Source organism: Vombatus ursinus, unplaced genomic scaffold (assembly GCF_900497805.2).
Source record: "Vombatus ursinus unplaced genomic scaffold, bare-nosed wombat genome assembly UNPS02014826.1, whole genome shotgun sequence".
Taxonomy (NCBI): domain Eukaryota; kingdom Metazoa; phylum Chordata; class Mammalia; order Diprotodontia; family Vombatidae; genus Vombatus; species Vombatus ursinus.
The window spans coordinates 7,955,183-7,971,241 of record NW_020954604.1 but is presented as its reverse complement, the minus strand read 5'-3'; the positions used below and the strand labels follow the sequence as shown (position 1 = coordinate 7,971,241).

The 16,059-nt window shown below is 39.2% G+C and overlaps 1 protein-coding gene across 1 annotated transcript in view; it reads left to right on the top strand.

Moving 5' to 3' along the window:
• RUNX2 (runt related transcription factor 2) overlaps window positions 1–10,968 on the top strand; it is a 168,140-nt gene extending 157,172 nt beyond the window's left edge. The window contains exon 6 of the mRNA XM_027838341.1: window positions 10,377–10,968. Coding sequence (XP_027694142.1) covers window positions 10,377–10,855 — 479 coding nt within the window. The 3' untranslated portion in view covers window positions 10,856–10,968. The remainder of the gene's footprint in view (window positions 1–10,376) is intronic.
• The last annotated feature ends 5,091 nt before the right edge of the window (window positions 10,969–16,059 follow it).

Below are 16,059 nucleotides of genomic sequence, written 5' to 3'. Positions count from 1 at the left end.
AATCTGAGGAACGCAACCACATCTGAAGCCACTTGGCTCATTATGAATTTCATGGAAACTGATTCCCTGAAAGTGCTTCCATATGTGCGTTCCCAATATATCCGATCCTCTCTAAACGGGAGGACAAACTTGTGCATGGACTGGAAATGACTTCAGGATGTGACAGAGCAGTCATATGACTACAGTGGCACCGTGTGTGGCCTCTCCTGAAAGACACGGTGTCCTGGGTGCTGGCTTCCGTCCTACAGTAGATCTGGTTTCAAAGACTATCAACCCTTCCCAGCTTTTTAAAAGTTCTTAATCAAGGACCAGAGAGGTTTACTCACTTTTCTCTTCTACCACCCCCCTCCCTTTCTTTCTCTACACCCCTCTTACCCAACCGAACCTATCCCTCCCTTTTTCTCCTCAAAAAGGAAATATATTATTCCAACAGGATCCTCAGAGAAAGTTTGGGTGGGTTTAAGGAAAGGTTGAAGTTACTGAAAATTGCCAAGGTTTTTTTTTTTCCTTTCCCCCAGTCTAGCATACTTTCTTAACTGTAGGATCAGATGGTCTTTCAGAATTTTCGAGTAAGCAGTGGAAAAGTACAATTCATGACGGCACTGGAAACAAATATTTATACTGGATAGTTGAGGCAGATTTTTTTTTTCTCTTTTGAAAAAATGCAGGGTCTGCTAATCCAACTTTTCATTACTTTTGTTTGCTTTAGTAATTGGTTCAAACTCTCCTTTTGGTGGTCCCTCTTTTTGTTAAAGGACAACTTCAGGTGTAGCTCAGTATAGCCAAACGTTGACACCTAATAGCTGTGTGACCTTGGGCAAAACTTTTAACCTCTTTGAGCTTCAATTTCCTTATCAATGGATCAATGAACAAAGATTTATTAAGTAATAATACTTAATACTTGTCCAAGATGACACAACATGTGTCAGAGATGGGACTCTGAGGCCAGTTCTTTGCCACACTTCCTTTCTAAGTAATGACAAATCCTATTTTCCTTTCCCCTCCCCCACTCCCATCATCTCCATGCCCCTATGAGTCAAGACAGTTTTGCACATGGTGTTCAGGTTAGGTCTCATCTTTTAACCATGTCCACGCACATCTTCTTATCAGCCAAGCTTTGGTGTGCCATCTATAGCATCTCAACCAGCTCGTAAATTTCAGTATTTAACACAGTCCCCATTTACAACCAATGAAGGCCACAGGAAAATCTCAGGCTGTCCTGTCTGAAGTTAGACTGTCTGAAGTCAGTTCTGTGCCAGGAGCCACACTAAGTACTGAAGTCTCATTTTCTAAAAAGTCTTTCCCTCTATTCCTTAATCTTAGTACTTTCCCTCTGAGATTATTTTCATTTCCTTCTGTCTTTCTGATTTTTGTATATAGTTATTTGCATGTAATTTCCTCCATTAAAGTGTTAGCTTCTTGAGAGCAAGGACTGGGGTTTTTTCCCTCATTTCTTTATATCGTCAATATGTAGCACCGCGCCTGGCACACAATAGTTGCTTAATAAATGCTTGTTGACTTGATTGGGGATACAAAGTCAAATGACAAAGTCTCTGCCCTCAAGGAGATTATATTCTATTGGGGAAGACAACATATATAAATATAAGTATATTCTGAATATATACACACTAAATACAGGCAGTTTGGATAGGGAGTAAACTGGTAGCTAGGGGAATCAGGGAAGGTTTTCGTTATAAAATGGAAATAACTGTGAGATACTGACCTCACTGGGTTGTTGTGAGCCTCAAATGAGGTAATATGTGTCAAGTGCTTTGCAAACTTTAAAGTGCCAAATAAATGTCAGCTATCATTATTAATGTTATTCCCTACCTTTCTCCAGATGTATGCTATGAGATGATTTTAGAATTAACTATGTCATAAAAGACCATAACATCTTTGATAAGACCAGAGATGGGAAAGTATGATCAAAAGAAAAAATAATAAGATGGTAGAGGAAAGGGAGACCCAATTCAAGTAAACTCCTTGCGGGCAAGAATCATGTGGCCCTTTGTACTTGTATCCCTAGTCCCTAGCACAGGGCCTGGCATCTAGTGGGTGCTTAATAAATGCTTGTTGATTAGTTTACCTTACTGAGTCTTTTTTAGTGATAGTGGGGAAGAGTAGGAAAAATGAGTGAAAAGACCAATATGTACCATGCTCATTCTCATCTTACAAACTTGGTTCATGTCTGTTAGCCTTGTTTGTAATGTTCTCCTTTCTTTGCTAGACAAAGGGAACATATGTGAGCAAAATGTCCGTGATGAATTTCCACATTGTATATGTGATGGATGGTGTCGAGACTTCCCTCACTTGAGTGAAGGACTCCTGGTGTCCAGGAATGGCACACTTGATTGGACTGGTGGAATATAGCCAGTTAATAAAGGGATTTCTGAATGTGCCAAAAGTACTTTGTTCAGTCCTTCTTGCTGGATTGAGTGTTTGTTATCTTACTTTGACTTGTGAAATTGGGCTTTCTTTCCAGACTGGTGGAGGGGGGAATGCCTTGGTTTTAATTTGTCAGAGGGTTGAATAATAATGATGTCACATTTATCAGAATGCTAAGTTTCACCAAGGACTGTCCTCACAACATATGAGTGGAAGAATATTTCTATCTATTCATAATGTACTTTTGCAAACTGGGCCTCTGAAGTAACCAACAGGACAGAACTCTGTGGATGCTAATAACCTTTACTAGGAATGTTTCAACACATAATTCTAGTATTTACTTCATCCCAATGCCATAGAAGCTGGAGTCAAAATGAGGTGATGGAAAGAGGACTGAACCGGCGGTCAAAAGATAGGTTTTCTAGCTCTTTTAGTCATTAGCTATGTGACCTTGGGCAAGTACTTCCTCTTTCTGGGCCTCATCTGTAACATAAGAGGATTGGAGCAGATAATATCTAAGATTCCTTATAACTTTCAAAAACTCTGTGATGGTTCTGTCAAAAGCAGTGGGGAGAGACTGGTATGTAAGAGGGAGAAAAGAGAGTCAAATTATTGTAGAAATAAAGAAGTCAACACTGAGAGGCAACAAATCCCTAGCTAAAAACCATGGTTAATATCAATATCACATTGTCAAAATTAAAGGACATGCCTACTTTTCTGTTAGCAACAGGTCAATTATTTGGGGGAAGGGGATGCTAAACTTTGTAGAGGAATTTGGATTTTTTTGGGAGTTGTCTGTTGTATTCAAACAAAATGTATTAACAAATGTTTCAAAACCTATAATACTGTAAGGAGGAGCAAAGGACCTACACTTTTTCCTCAGACAGAAACATCCGGGGTATGTCTCACTGTAGTTGATGCTGAAATAGTGTCGATGCTTTGAGGAGGATAATCACAGGACCTGTGATTTCAACTGGTATAGGGAATTCTTGGATAAGGAAATAGCCTCCACTAATACAAGTTGGTACCTTCTCTGCAACTGATAGAGAAGTGCCTAAATCACTAAGAGGTTTAGTGACTTGCCCACAGTCACACAGTCCTGATGGGTCAGAGGCAGAATTTGAACCCAGGTCTTTCTGGCTTCAAGGCCTGGTTCTCTCTCTCCGATGTCTGTAAGTGCTATGAAGAAGTTAATATAAAGTGTTCAGGCTTCATTTGAATTTAGTTCATCCATTGACTCCTGCCATTGAAAAGGTTCCAGTGAAGCTTTGAAGTTAGCACCTCATGGAGATAAAGGACACAGCAATTTCTATAACTTATCAGGAAAGGAGAGGTTTTTGTTTTTTGTTTTCCTTTTTCCCTCCACCTACCTCCTCAGTTAAAAAAAAAGAGTATATATACACACACACACACACACACACACACACATATATATAATATACACACACATACATACACATATATATGCATGTGTGTGTATATATATATATATATGCATTATATATATATACACATCCCATTGGCTGGGAGTGAGGAGAATGGTGGGGTGTTGGGGGTCAAGAAATGGTGACACAGACACTAAGCCAACAGCCCCAAATTCATATGCCTAGAAAGCTGTGTGCTGCTGCACATTGTTGGAAACTTCCAGTATTTTCATCCTAGAACTCTCCTTTCCTTTTTCCATTCGACAAGTCTTTATTTATTGAGAACCTCCTATGTAGCTAACTCTATTTCAGATCACTGTGGAAGAGGCAAAAAAGTATAAAACACAGTCCTACCCCTCAAGGAGTTTATAATCTACTTAGGTAGACAGGACATATCTGTAATAAAAAAAAAATTGGTAAATACGAAGTAGTTGGCATAGACCGCAAATAGCGTTGGAGTTGGGAGATTCTCCATCACTTCCCTTGAATTTTCTTTACTCTCTGTCTCCTGCTGTACTATCTTCTTCCTGCTGCTTCTGATGGATTGGGATAGAATGGAAAAAAAAAACCAAAACATTTATTAAGCCTTTACTGTGTGCCAAGCACTGGGGATGATGCAAATAAAAAAAACAAGATGGTCTTTGCTCACAGTCTAATGGAGGGCACCACATTAAAACAACTCTATACAAAAAAGATATATGTAGGATAAATTGGGGGATATTCTCAGAGGGAAAGCACTAAGATTGAGGAGCACTTGGAAAGGCATCTATTTGATGGGGCCTATGATGACTTGGGAATAATAGGCTTCTGTGAAGCCAGCTACCCTTAGGAAATGTCAGACCCTCAACCTAGCTGTCATTTACTCACTGTCCTAAGCAACTCAACTAGCCCAGGCAGACCAGAACTAGCTCATTGTTAGTATAGGATGTGGCTTGAGAGAATTTCATTAGCTCCAAAGTGTTCAACTTATGATTGGGGCATTTATTAGGCACTGGAAAAGCTCAAGTCAGTGAATTGCATTTAGGTAAATAGCTTCATAAGGTAACAAACAGACTTTTTTTTAAAGCATACACATTCAGGAAGAGAGAACAAATAAAATCCCATTTGAACAAAACCCAACCAACTCTCCTTTTTAATTGACTTCAGCTATCCTTTGTATCCTGGCCAACTGTCCTTTGTAACTGACATCAACTAGCTTTATAATATTGCCAACTAGCCTTTGAAATGAGATGATACCTCTCCAATGGTACCCCCGAAACACCTGAACTTCTCCCATTGTCCGGAAAGGCCTTGCTGGTTGTGTTCTAAAGGAAGCCTTTGAGGGAAAACAATGACAGCAGAATCCACTTGTATGGGATGCTCTTGCTACTTTGAAGGTGTCCCCAGGGAACCTATACAATAGGTTGTATAGCACTCCCTACTTCATAGTGTTATTGTGACCAAAGCCAACTTTAAACTTTAAACTGTGCTAGGGTAGTCAAGTCTCCAGGTGGAATGTAAGCGCCTTCAGAGCAGGGACTAGTTTTTATTTTTATCTTTGTATAACTGGAGCCTAGCTCAGTGCCTAATACTGCAGCAGCCTTATAAATGTTCATTGAGCACTGATTTCTTCAGGTTGGATGATAATGCTCTGAGTGAGGAATCTCTCTCAACTGATATAAATAGGCAGCTCACCTTCAAAGTCTTAGAAAATTGCCTGGGTGGGGCAAGTAGATGGTGAAATGAATAGAGCACTGGCACTGAAATCCTGGACCTGAGTTCAAATATGGCCTCAGACACTTGACATTTATTAGCTGTGTGACCCTGGACAAGTCACTTAACCCCACTGCCTAGCCCCCCCAAAAAATTTCCTGTGGCACCAAGAAGTTTTGAGGTCAGTCAGTCAACAAGCACTTACTGAGTTTCACCTGTGTGCCCAGCACTGCTCTAAGCGTTGGGGATACAAAGAAAGGCAAAAAACAATCCTGTTTTAAAAGAAGGTACTTTCTTTAAAAAAATAATTTACTTTGAATTACCAACAATCACTTCTATAAGCTTTTGAGTTTTAAAATTTTCTCCCCCTCCCTCCTCACCTCTCTCCCTAAGATGGTGCACAATCTGATATAGGTTATACATATACATTCCTATTAAACATATTTTCACATTAGTGATGTTAAGGAAGATACTTTTTAATGGGGGAGACAACAAATAAATAAGTAGGTTTATACAAGATATAGAGCGCAGTAGGAAAGGCAGTCTGAAAGGGGAAGGCTGTAGCAGATGTAGTAGTTCAGTCAGTAAACATCAGAAGCAGGACACGAAGCCAGGTCTTCCTGACTCCTGAGGCTAGCCTTCTATGCATTATGCCAAAGGAGCCTCTCAAAGTGCTATATAAATATTTACTATTAATTATTGTTATGAAGTATGACTTGGTGGATAAGCAGCACACTTAAAACCTAATGAGTTCCAAGTCTGCCTCTGCTGAAGTTCTTGGCCATATTCCTCAAGCTTACCTGAGCTCTGGTTTAGGAAGCCAGAAAGGGGATTGGTGGCATGGCACTCGCCAGGACACCCAGGACCATCTTCTTAGGGGCTTTTGTTAAATAAGTGGAAAACATTCTTACTTCACTTTAGCTGATGTGATGGCAAATTGAATTTTAGCACCTGATGGCTTAAAACAAAACAAAACAAAACAAAACCAACAAAACAAAACAATAGCTCTAAAGGGTTAGGGACAGGAAGGATGACTGAATGAGTCAAGATACAGTGGCCAAGTAGCCCAAGAAGGGAGCTAAAGCCTGGGAGTTCAGATGAAAAACACAGTGATTGGAAGTACAGAGACAGACGTATTCAATAAAGGAAAATGTAATTAAAGTATCTGCTTCTGCGGTAATTATCATACATAAACGGAAGGCTCAGAAAGCCTTTGCATTTTTTTAAAAGCATACTGTGCACCTCAAGGGTTGGATTTTTCCTCTGCAACAGATTATTTTAAATGATCTCAGGTTGCATTTTGGAAAGTTGTTAAAACTTCCTCACACAGAAGACATATGCAAAAGTTTAGGAAACATTTCTTTGGTAACATACCAATAAGTTAAAATGACTAAGCAAATTCCAGCAAATTGCATTGTTTGTAAGTTATAAAATTATCCCATAATCCTTTTAAAGTCCACATCAAGTTGCTGTGCTCAGAAGGAGTTAATCCTCGGGACATTACAGTCTGTAATAACTGGAAGTGATTGGCCAAAGTGCCGTAAACCTGGCGGAAATTTGTTGCATTGTTTTCCATAAACCACAACCAGAGCTCATTAATTGAAAAATGAATGTCAACTGGCATTAGCTGGCATCCGTAAACCAAAAGGCACAATGACCCTGGCATGTGATGGGTTGTAAAAACATCAGCAAAATGGTAACAGGTAAAAGAAGTGGGGGGAGGAAAGGAAAGGGGAAAAATGTGAATTCAAAACCATCTTAGAACTTACTGGCAAAATTCCAAGTATGGAGCTTTAATGAGGCTTCTGCATCAAAATAAATGAAACCACATGGAATTTTAATTATTACTACAGTATTTTAAATACAAACACACAAGAGGAGTATTCTCTGCTTTAAACAGTCTATCTTGTGTGAACTCTGTGGCCCAGTGGGGAAGACATTGACACTATGAATGTGACTTCATTTCTCTTTTAAATTGCTAAGGCTATTCAGGCTTCTTTTACATGATCTAAGCATTGAACTTGATGTATGCAGAAGGAGTCTGCCTAAAACTTTAGGCTGAGCCAGCTACAAGTTCAGTTCACCTACATACTTTGAGACAAAAATGTTTTGGCTTAACAGCAACTGTGGTTTACATTCATTGCCTGTGTTGTGCAACCTTATACATAAGCGTGGGGGTAGAAGGGGGTGGTGGGGATGCATGAACAAAATCCTCTTCATCTCCCCTACACTCCCATGTCTGCCTCTGGGCGTCAGTTGAACATCTTGAGCAAGTCACCCCAGGAACATTCCCTACTTTCCCTCCAACTTTTAACCTCCCTTTTTCATGGTGCTGTGTGTTAAAGGAAGGGGCACATGTAGGACCAACAGAGTGAGGGAATCTGAAGTCAGCTCACGGGATTTAGCTGAGCCAGAACTGGTTTGTCATCCTGAAGGTATTTGCTTCTGGTTGCAGAAGCAGCCTGCCATTTTTTTTCCTTGGCCTGTGGGCCTATAGTTTTGCTTAGAGTGGGTAGTGAGGGTGGGAAAGTGTGGGTACTTCTCTCACTGTGGCCAATTCTGCCCTCCTGTCTTTGAACTTTGGAGCTCTGATGCTTTTGATTTCTGCCTGTGACCCTCAATAGGGAGGGGCAGACTGCTGAGTTAATTAATTAATTAACTGACTCTGCTAGTCTATGTGATTTGCTTAACATGAGAGAAAGGCAGGTTAGCACATACTGTTTTTGATGGCTATCTTCACAAGTCCAGATTCAGGTTGTAGAGCATGATACTGCCATTTTGTGATATAAGCCAATCCTCTTTAAACAAATTCAATCCAATCTAACAAATGTTTATTAAGCAAATAGTAGCTGCCCTCAATGAGCTTTTGTTGTTGTTCAGTTGTGTCCAACTCTTTATGACCCCCCCTCCCCCAATATCGTGTCACAAAGATACTAGAGTGGTTTGCCATTTTCTTCTCCAGTTCATTTTACAGATGAGGAATTGAGGCAAACAGGGTTAAGTGATTTGCCCAGGGTCACACAGCTAGTAAATGTCTGAGGCCCGATGACTTCAGGCATGGCACTTTATCTACTACTCCACCTCTATGCCCATACTTGACCCTAAAGCAGTACTCTATAAGCATCCTGATCCCCATAATAAGAAATTCTCAGGGTATCCTAGAAGGACAGTGAAATTAAAAAAAAAAAGTCAGTGAGGGGTAAATTCTTGCTTGTCAATGCCTTTAAAAATTAATAAAGACTTTTCCAGGTCCTTAAAAACAGTAGAGCAGGACAACATGGGGCTAAATAAAGAGTTGGAAACAATTGACCCTTTAGTTAAAGCACTTGTAATTTAAGAGGACTTATTTCAGTTCTTTTAAATTTGGAGGACTGGAGTTAACTGTACAAGTAAGAATAAACATGCATTTTTAAAGATTATTATTAGGGATTTTTAGTGTGATTTTTAGCCAATCCCAAAGGTTAATTTCTTAATGAAATGACCTAAAACTTTGATTTCCTCTGTTAGGTACCAGTGTTGCCTACTGAGTCATAGATTTAGAAGTCAGAGGACGTTAAATTTTTGAGAGAAACTTGTGCCTCCAGCTTATGGGCACAAACTTAATCCAGATCCCCAGTTAACATGAAGTGAAGCTATTTCTGCAGGGTGGAATTTGACTTGTCTCTTAGATGAGGTGTCAGTTGGGTACTTTGCTTCTTCATCTGTCACCTATTACAGCACAAAAGCCATTGTTACAGCTGGCACAAGTCAGGCCCCCTCTCACAGACCAAAGGCCTGAAATTCTGTAAAATCAATGGCACTCAGCTCTTCACCCTCCACGTTGATCTATCCAATTTATTATGGGAATTTCTCGGTGGAAGTTCTGAGAAGGATCCCTGACGTCCCCATTGGGTATACATTCCCTTGAATCACAGAATATGAACGTTAGAAGGAACTATAGCAGTAATTAAATTCATCTCCCTCATTTTACAGGTGAGGAATCTGAGGCCTAAAGAGAAGAAGTTATTTGCCTGAGGTCCCCATACAAAAACAATAACAATCATAATAATAGCTGACATTTTTTACAATGCTTTAAAATTTGCAAAGTACTTTACATAAACCATCTCATTTGTTGATTGTTATTTTGCTTCTTCATGAACTCTTCATGAACACCCATTTTAGAGATGAGGAAACTGAGTCTCAGGGAGGTTAAATGAATTGCCATGATAACCCAAGGTAGTAAGTGCCTAAGGCAAGATTTCAACCCAGGTCTTTTCTGACTCTTAAGATTGTACTGTGCCATGATAAATAAGAAAGTCTATGAGTTTATTGAGATCCAGTACAATTTTTATTTAGCATTACATTTACTTTAAAATGAGAAGAATAACTTAAAAAAAAACTACTGAGTGTTGACTAAGGATAACAGGATCATATTGGGAAATTTCATTTCAGCATGGTTCAGTTTGGAGGCTCTGCTGAATATTCATCCTTAATAGCAAAATGACAACTGTTGGACCTATTCATTCATTTCTGCACTGTACTGTAGGAGATGATACACTTTTTAACTGTTTCTTGAGTTCTGCAAAACTCTGAAATGCAACCAGAAAGAGGAGGGTGAAGAAAACCCAGGATACCATGTTAGATGTTTGCCCTTGTGACACAGCTTATGGATTTTTGGTTGTTGTTCTGAAAGTGCTTTGGGTTTCTTTGGGAGATGAAAAGAGCTTATTGATAAATGCTGTAAGATTGAAAACTGACCTATCCTTTTGAAGATGTATTTGTGAATCATGCTTCCTTTTGGGGGAAACTATAGTTTATATCGTTCTTTTTTTTCTTAAAGAATTATTTTAATTGATATTTACAGATTTTTCCCCCATCTTTTGTTATAATTTTTAGGTGCTTCAGAACTGGGCCCCTTTTCAGACCCCAGGCAGTTCACAAGTATTTCATCCCTCACTGAGAGCCGCTTCTCCAACCCACGAATGCACTATCCAGCCACGTTCACTTACACACCGCCCGTCACCTCAGGCATGTCCCTCGGTATGTCAGCAACCACTCACTACCACACCTACTTGCCACCACCCTACCCCGGCTCCTCCCAAAACCAAAGTGGACCCTTCCAGACCAGCAGCACTCCATATCTCTACTATGGCACTTCATCAGGATCATACCAGTTTCCCATGGTGCCGGGGGGAGACCGCTCTCCTTCCAGAATGCTTCCGCCATGCACCACCACCTCGAATGGCAGCACGCTAATAAACCCCAACTTGCCCAACCAGAATGATGGTGTTGACGCTGATGGAAGCCACAGCAGTTCTCCAACTGTTTTGAATTCTAGTGGCAGAATGGATGAGTCTGTTTGGAGGCCCTATTGAAATTTCTCCAGCAGTGGCCCAAGCACCTGCGAGCCCCGCCCCCAACAACAACAAAAAACCAAAATACAAAAACAAAACCATATATATACATACATATGTGCACATGCATACATGCTTGTGGCACACAGATACATGTGTGCATGTATTTATTGTACATAAACACATGTAGTGTATATGTGCACATATACACTATATATGTTGTGCCCATACACACATGCATGCAGGTATACATAGTGCATATGCACATATATGTATGCATATGTGTGTGGGTATCTATATAATACACATATGTGTATATTTATATGTATGTATGTGTGTATATACACATGTATATGTGTGTGTATATATATGCTATCTACAAAGTGCCTGTAAGTCATGTTGTTTATCATTGTTACAAGGATACATAATACCAGGAGGAAAAAGGCCAAGCAGTGTCCTCCATAGCTGAGTTTCAGATTATGTGAATCCTAGCACATTCTTTGCTTTTAAAACAGCTACCCTATTTTCTTTCTATTTAAAAATGTACTTTTGCATACCAACAAACAAAAAAGGTGGTTGTTGGGTTGTTTTTTTTTTTTGGTTGCTGTCACTTGGACTGTCATGAATCATTTGTTCTTGTGCCAATTCAGAGAGGTGGACTCCAGGTATTAGGAGGAAAAAAGCAATGCAGCTCCCTCAGTGTGCTTGAAACTTCACAAACCCTCCATATATGGTGAAGGCCATATGAGGTATTGGACCAGTGGATCCGGCCAGTGCATTTTCCAGTCCAGCTTACGAAGCTGGTATAGATGCACGTAAAGGAATTAGGTAGAATGAGAGCTTCCATTCAACTCTAGGCTATTCCTAATAGATGTTGCAAACTTCTCTTTAACTTGCTGAAAATAAACAATTGAATTTTTTTTTTGGTTCACATTTTTTTTCTACATCAAAAAAAATTACTCTTTGTGGTACTAATTGGAATAAGTAATCTTAGTGGGGTTTTTTGGCCTTTTTCCGATTAACCAAAAAGAACCCCCCATGCTTAAAATCAAACCCTTTGTTTTTTATGAAAAAAAAAAATGAAAATGGCAATACCTTCTTATAGCCATAAGGGTATAGATAGTGTTTGTGTTTGGCTGTGTGTTGTTATTTGTTTTCTTTTTCTTTTTTTTTTTTAAATTATGAATATGTGTAAAATCTGAGGTTTCTTGCTGACGTGAATGGTCATATAACTTTAAAGAAATATTTATAATTATTTAATGACATTTGGACCCTTTAAACATTTCTTAGTGTATTGCTATGTTGACTTCGGTCTCTAAAAGTGCTTTTTATTAAATAACAAAATTTCTTCAGTGGGCTATAGCCATACCTAAAACATTGCTAAGCAATTTCAGTTTGCCCAGGAGTAATGTGACTTTTAAAATGCTTTCATCCCCAAGTATTTTGGATGTAGCATGTTTTTGTGATGTATGAAGGAAGTGTTGTGTTTAATTCAATTAGATCTTTGGTTACCTTCAACACAGTTTGCCTTTTTAAGCAATAAAGATTAGGGAGTGAAAAAACAACCTTTTAGCTTTATCACTTATGTCACCCTTCATCAGCATGAAATGCTGGAGTGATGTGGTTTCTTAACTTCTTTCAACTGGAAATGATTCTTGTCACATTAAAGAGACAAGCACAAGTAAATCATTGAACTGCAGGGAAAAAAAAATGTTCTGTGGTTTCAGAGTTCAGCAAAACTCCAATCTCCAGGCTTCACAGTGAAGATGCAAGTCACCTTAAAGCCACATACGTGGATAAAAGCCTCTATCAGAACACACAACAATCCAGGGAAGCAAAATTGCACCTGGTTTTCTTAATCAATCAGCTTTACCAATCCTGAAATCAGGGGAGACTAAGTCTACTCGGCCCAGGGCCCTCCTGGCCACCTGCCACACCATTTACATTTAAAGGAGTAGATCTCGGGCCATCTTTTGTCCTGAAAGGGAAGGTTGGCATGAACAGAGGACGAGTTTCAGCAGGTAGCTGGACTGAGAGGGAACACAGCATGTTAGGACCTGCTGTCTTTGAAATTGTAGTTCTTCATATAAAGAGTAAATCGAGGTGTTTAGGGGCTACACTGGAGAGGAATTCGGGCTGTACCTGCCCTTTGGGATGCACTTTTACCAAGCTTACAGTCAAAAAGCCATCAGTCTTTACAATAATGTGAGGTCATGTCATGTAATGACATCAAGTCTATTCTTAGCCAAAACTACAGGATAAGTTTAATATCATTACCGTAAAGAGACCCAAATTTAAATTCTGAACCCTGTCCTCCCAGCAAAATGTGTCCAAAAATTCCCTTCTCCCCCAGTATTGCCCCCAGCTTTCAGAAACATTCTTGTTCTTTCACATTAGGTGGAAAGTCATCTTGTGGGCTTCTGATACCTAGGCCGAGGGGCAGCGGGGCCTCTGGGTGATGGTTACATTACGTTCCTACCATTCAACCCAGCTCCTAAAAAAAATTATTGAGGGGAAAAAAAATCTTTGCCTTCTAAAGGTTGTATACCAAGTATGCTTAGATGTATAAGCTTCTTTCCTATTTCTTAAGTTTTCCTTTAAAGATGGAAGCTGTAATTGATACTATTTATTGTTGGTTTGTGGCCGCTTGAAGCATGCCACTGCCCATTATTTGTAAGTATAAAGTATGTGTGTTGGTTTCAGCAGCACTTAAAAAAGCCAGTGTCTGGTTACACATTTCAATGTTAATTAATCGAGAGGAAAATGTTACTGCCAGTGCCAGCTGTAGCCTATTTAATTAAAAAAGGTACTATATTTGTACGTTATTTTTTATGCAGAAAAGGGCTTTTTAAAGATTACTGTACACGTATTAAGTGATTTTTTAGGGATGCTTTTGTGTTGAAATGTTGTTATAGTGGCTGCAGGCAGCAACCCAGAAACACTTTAAAAAAGATTTTTTTTCCTTTGGTAAAATTCAAGCACTTCATTTCTTTTTTCCTTTCCTTTCCTTTTTTTTTTTTTTTTTGGTGGGGGGGGTGTAATTCCCACTTCTTAGACAAGTCTACCTTTTTTTTTTTTTTTTTTGGAAAGCCTCTTTTCCCTGCTTTAGTGCATGTGCTTTTTTTTGACAGGACCTTGAGTTTGCATTGGGAGATGTACTTGATTTTCAGTTTCAAGAAAGGGGGAGAAAAAGTCTTCCTATCTATTTAATCCTATGGAATCAAGTACCATTCAGATAGAGCAGGCCTGAAGGAGATGTGATTTCCTCAGGGCTAAAACAGCACAGTCCTGTAGGCAGTAGAAATGCTGGCATAGTCTACAGAGTGAACAACAAAGCCTAACCTACCATCGATCTCCGGATGTCCCAGTTGTCTCACAAATCTTACCTATGTCACAGATCCTAAACAAGTGCCGAAATTCTTCTTCCAAATTGACAGAATGTCATCTGACTAGTCCCTGTAGATTTTCAACAAACCAACTATCGTTTGCTCTTTAGTTATCTGCATTAGGCCAGCACCCTTTAAAATGTGCAGAGAAACATAAGCCATTAGACCCAGCAGAAGTGAGGAGAGGTGATGTATTTGCTGGTTCACAAGAGTTCATTCCCATCTCGATTGTGAAGGCCCGGTCCAGAATCTAGGTTAACTCAACTGACCACAAAACATCCTCAAAAGCAATAGTTATACCAACAATATTTGAGAAAACTATCAAGAAAAGACCAGTCTTCTGAACATTGAATTTGTTATTTTTAAATATAATTCATTTCGTTTTAACATTTTCTTTGTGAGAATTTTTAGATGTTTGTTTACTTCATGTTTACAAATAACGGTTTGCTTATTAGTGCAGTATGTTTAATTATATCAGCCAAAACCATACTTTACAGTAATTTTTTTAGGTATTATGAATGAAATTCCATTTTTTTGGATATGCTTTACCATTCTTGGTTGCTGATGGAACAAAAATATTTGTAGCATTATGTGTAAATACATGCTTTTTTTATTTTTATTTTTTCCCCAATTGTTGCGCTTTCCGTGCACATATTGTACAAATTCTGCTTTGTGCCACAGATCACAATTGTGGATGAGTTTACTTTTGACTTCAAAGGGACTATTTGTATTGTATGTTGCAACTGTAAATTGAATTGTTTGGCATTTTTCTCATGATTGTAATATTAATTTGATGTTTGGATTTAATTTTCAATAAAATGGCTTTTTTGTTTTGTTTTGTTACCTGTGTGTTTCAGACTTTTCTCTTTACCCTCTCTTCTAGTCTTTTTCAAGTATTTACTCCTACCTCTGCCTACACCTGGTTGAATATTTTCACATGGCCTTGCAACATACCAGGGCCCAAAGGAGAGTACAAATCTTGAATAACCAGTGAGAGAAGGAATTTGGGAAGGAGCTCTCTTCCTGTCTGGCCCCATGCCTGGAGACAGATGGGAGAAGAATCTACCCTTGAGTTTCATTTCCCTTTCATCTACTAGGAGAGACAGCTATGGTATAAGTGGGGTGAGCACTGAATTTGGAGTCAGAAGACTTGGGTTCTAATTCTGGCTGCTTCTTACTACTTGCATGACCTGTGGGCCTCCCTTTCCTCATCTATAAAAAAGAAGGGATGATATTAGATGATTTCTTTTTTTTTTTAGATGATTTCTAAGGATCCTTCCAGCTCTAACTCCTGTGGTCTTTGGCTTCCAACCTTGGATAAAGCTACTTATGGATTTTTTTGGTTGTCATTCAGTCATTTTCCACTCTTCATGACCCTTTTTGGGGTTTTCTTGGCAGAGATACTGGAGTGGTTTGCCATTTACTTCTCTAGCTCATTTTATAGATGAGGAAACTGAGGCAAAGAGGGTTAAGTGACTTGCCTAGGGTCACATAGCTAGTAAGTATCTGAGGCAGGATTTGAACTCAGGAAGATAAGTCTTCCTGACTTCATGTCCAGCACTCTATCTACTGCACCACCTAGCTACCTGTGGAATTAGCTCCATGTATAGGAAGCATCCTTAATCCTTATCAATATTCTCATGCCAGCAAATCAGCTGCTTACACCAAGTCAAACGGGTCTGGGGAAGAAGTGGACGCTTGGTGTTTGTTTCTGACCCCCCTCTCCCCATATTCTTTTTTTTTTTAATTTTGAAAAATGCAGATCAATCAGAATTCAAGAAATGAAACAGAGTTTGGTCAGCAAACTCCCATCTCAGAAAGTTTCTACTGGCGATCATA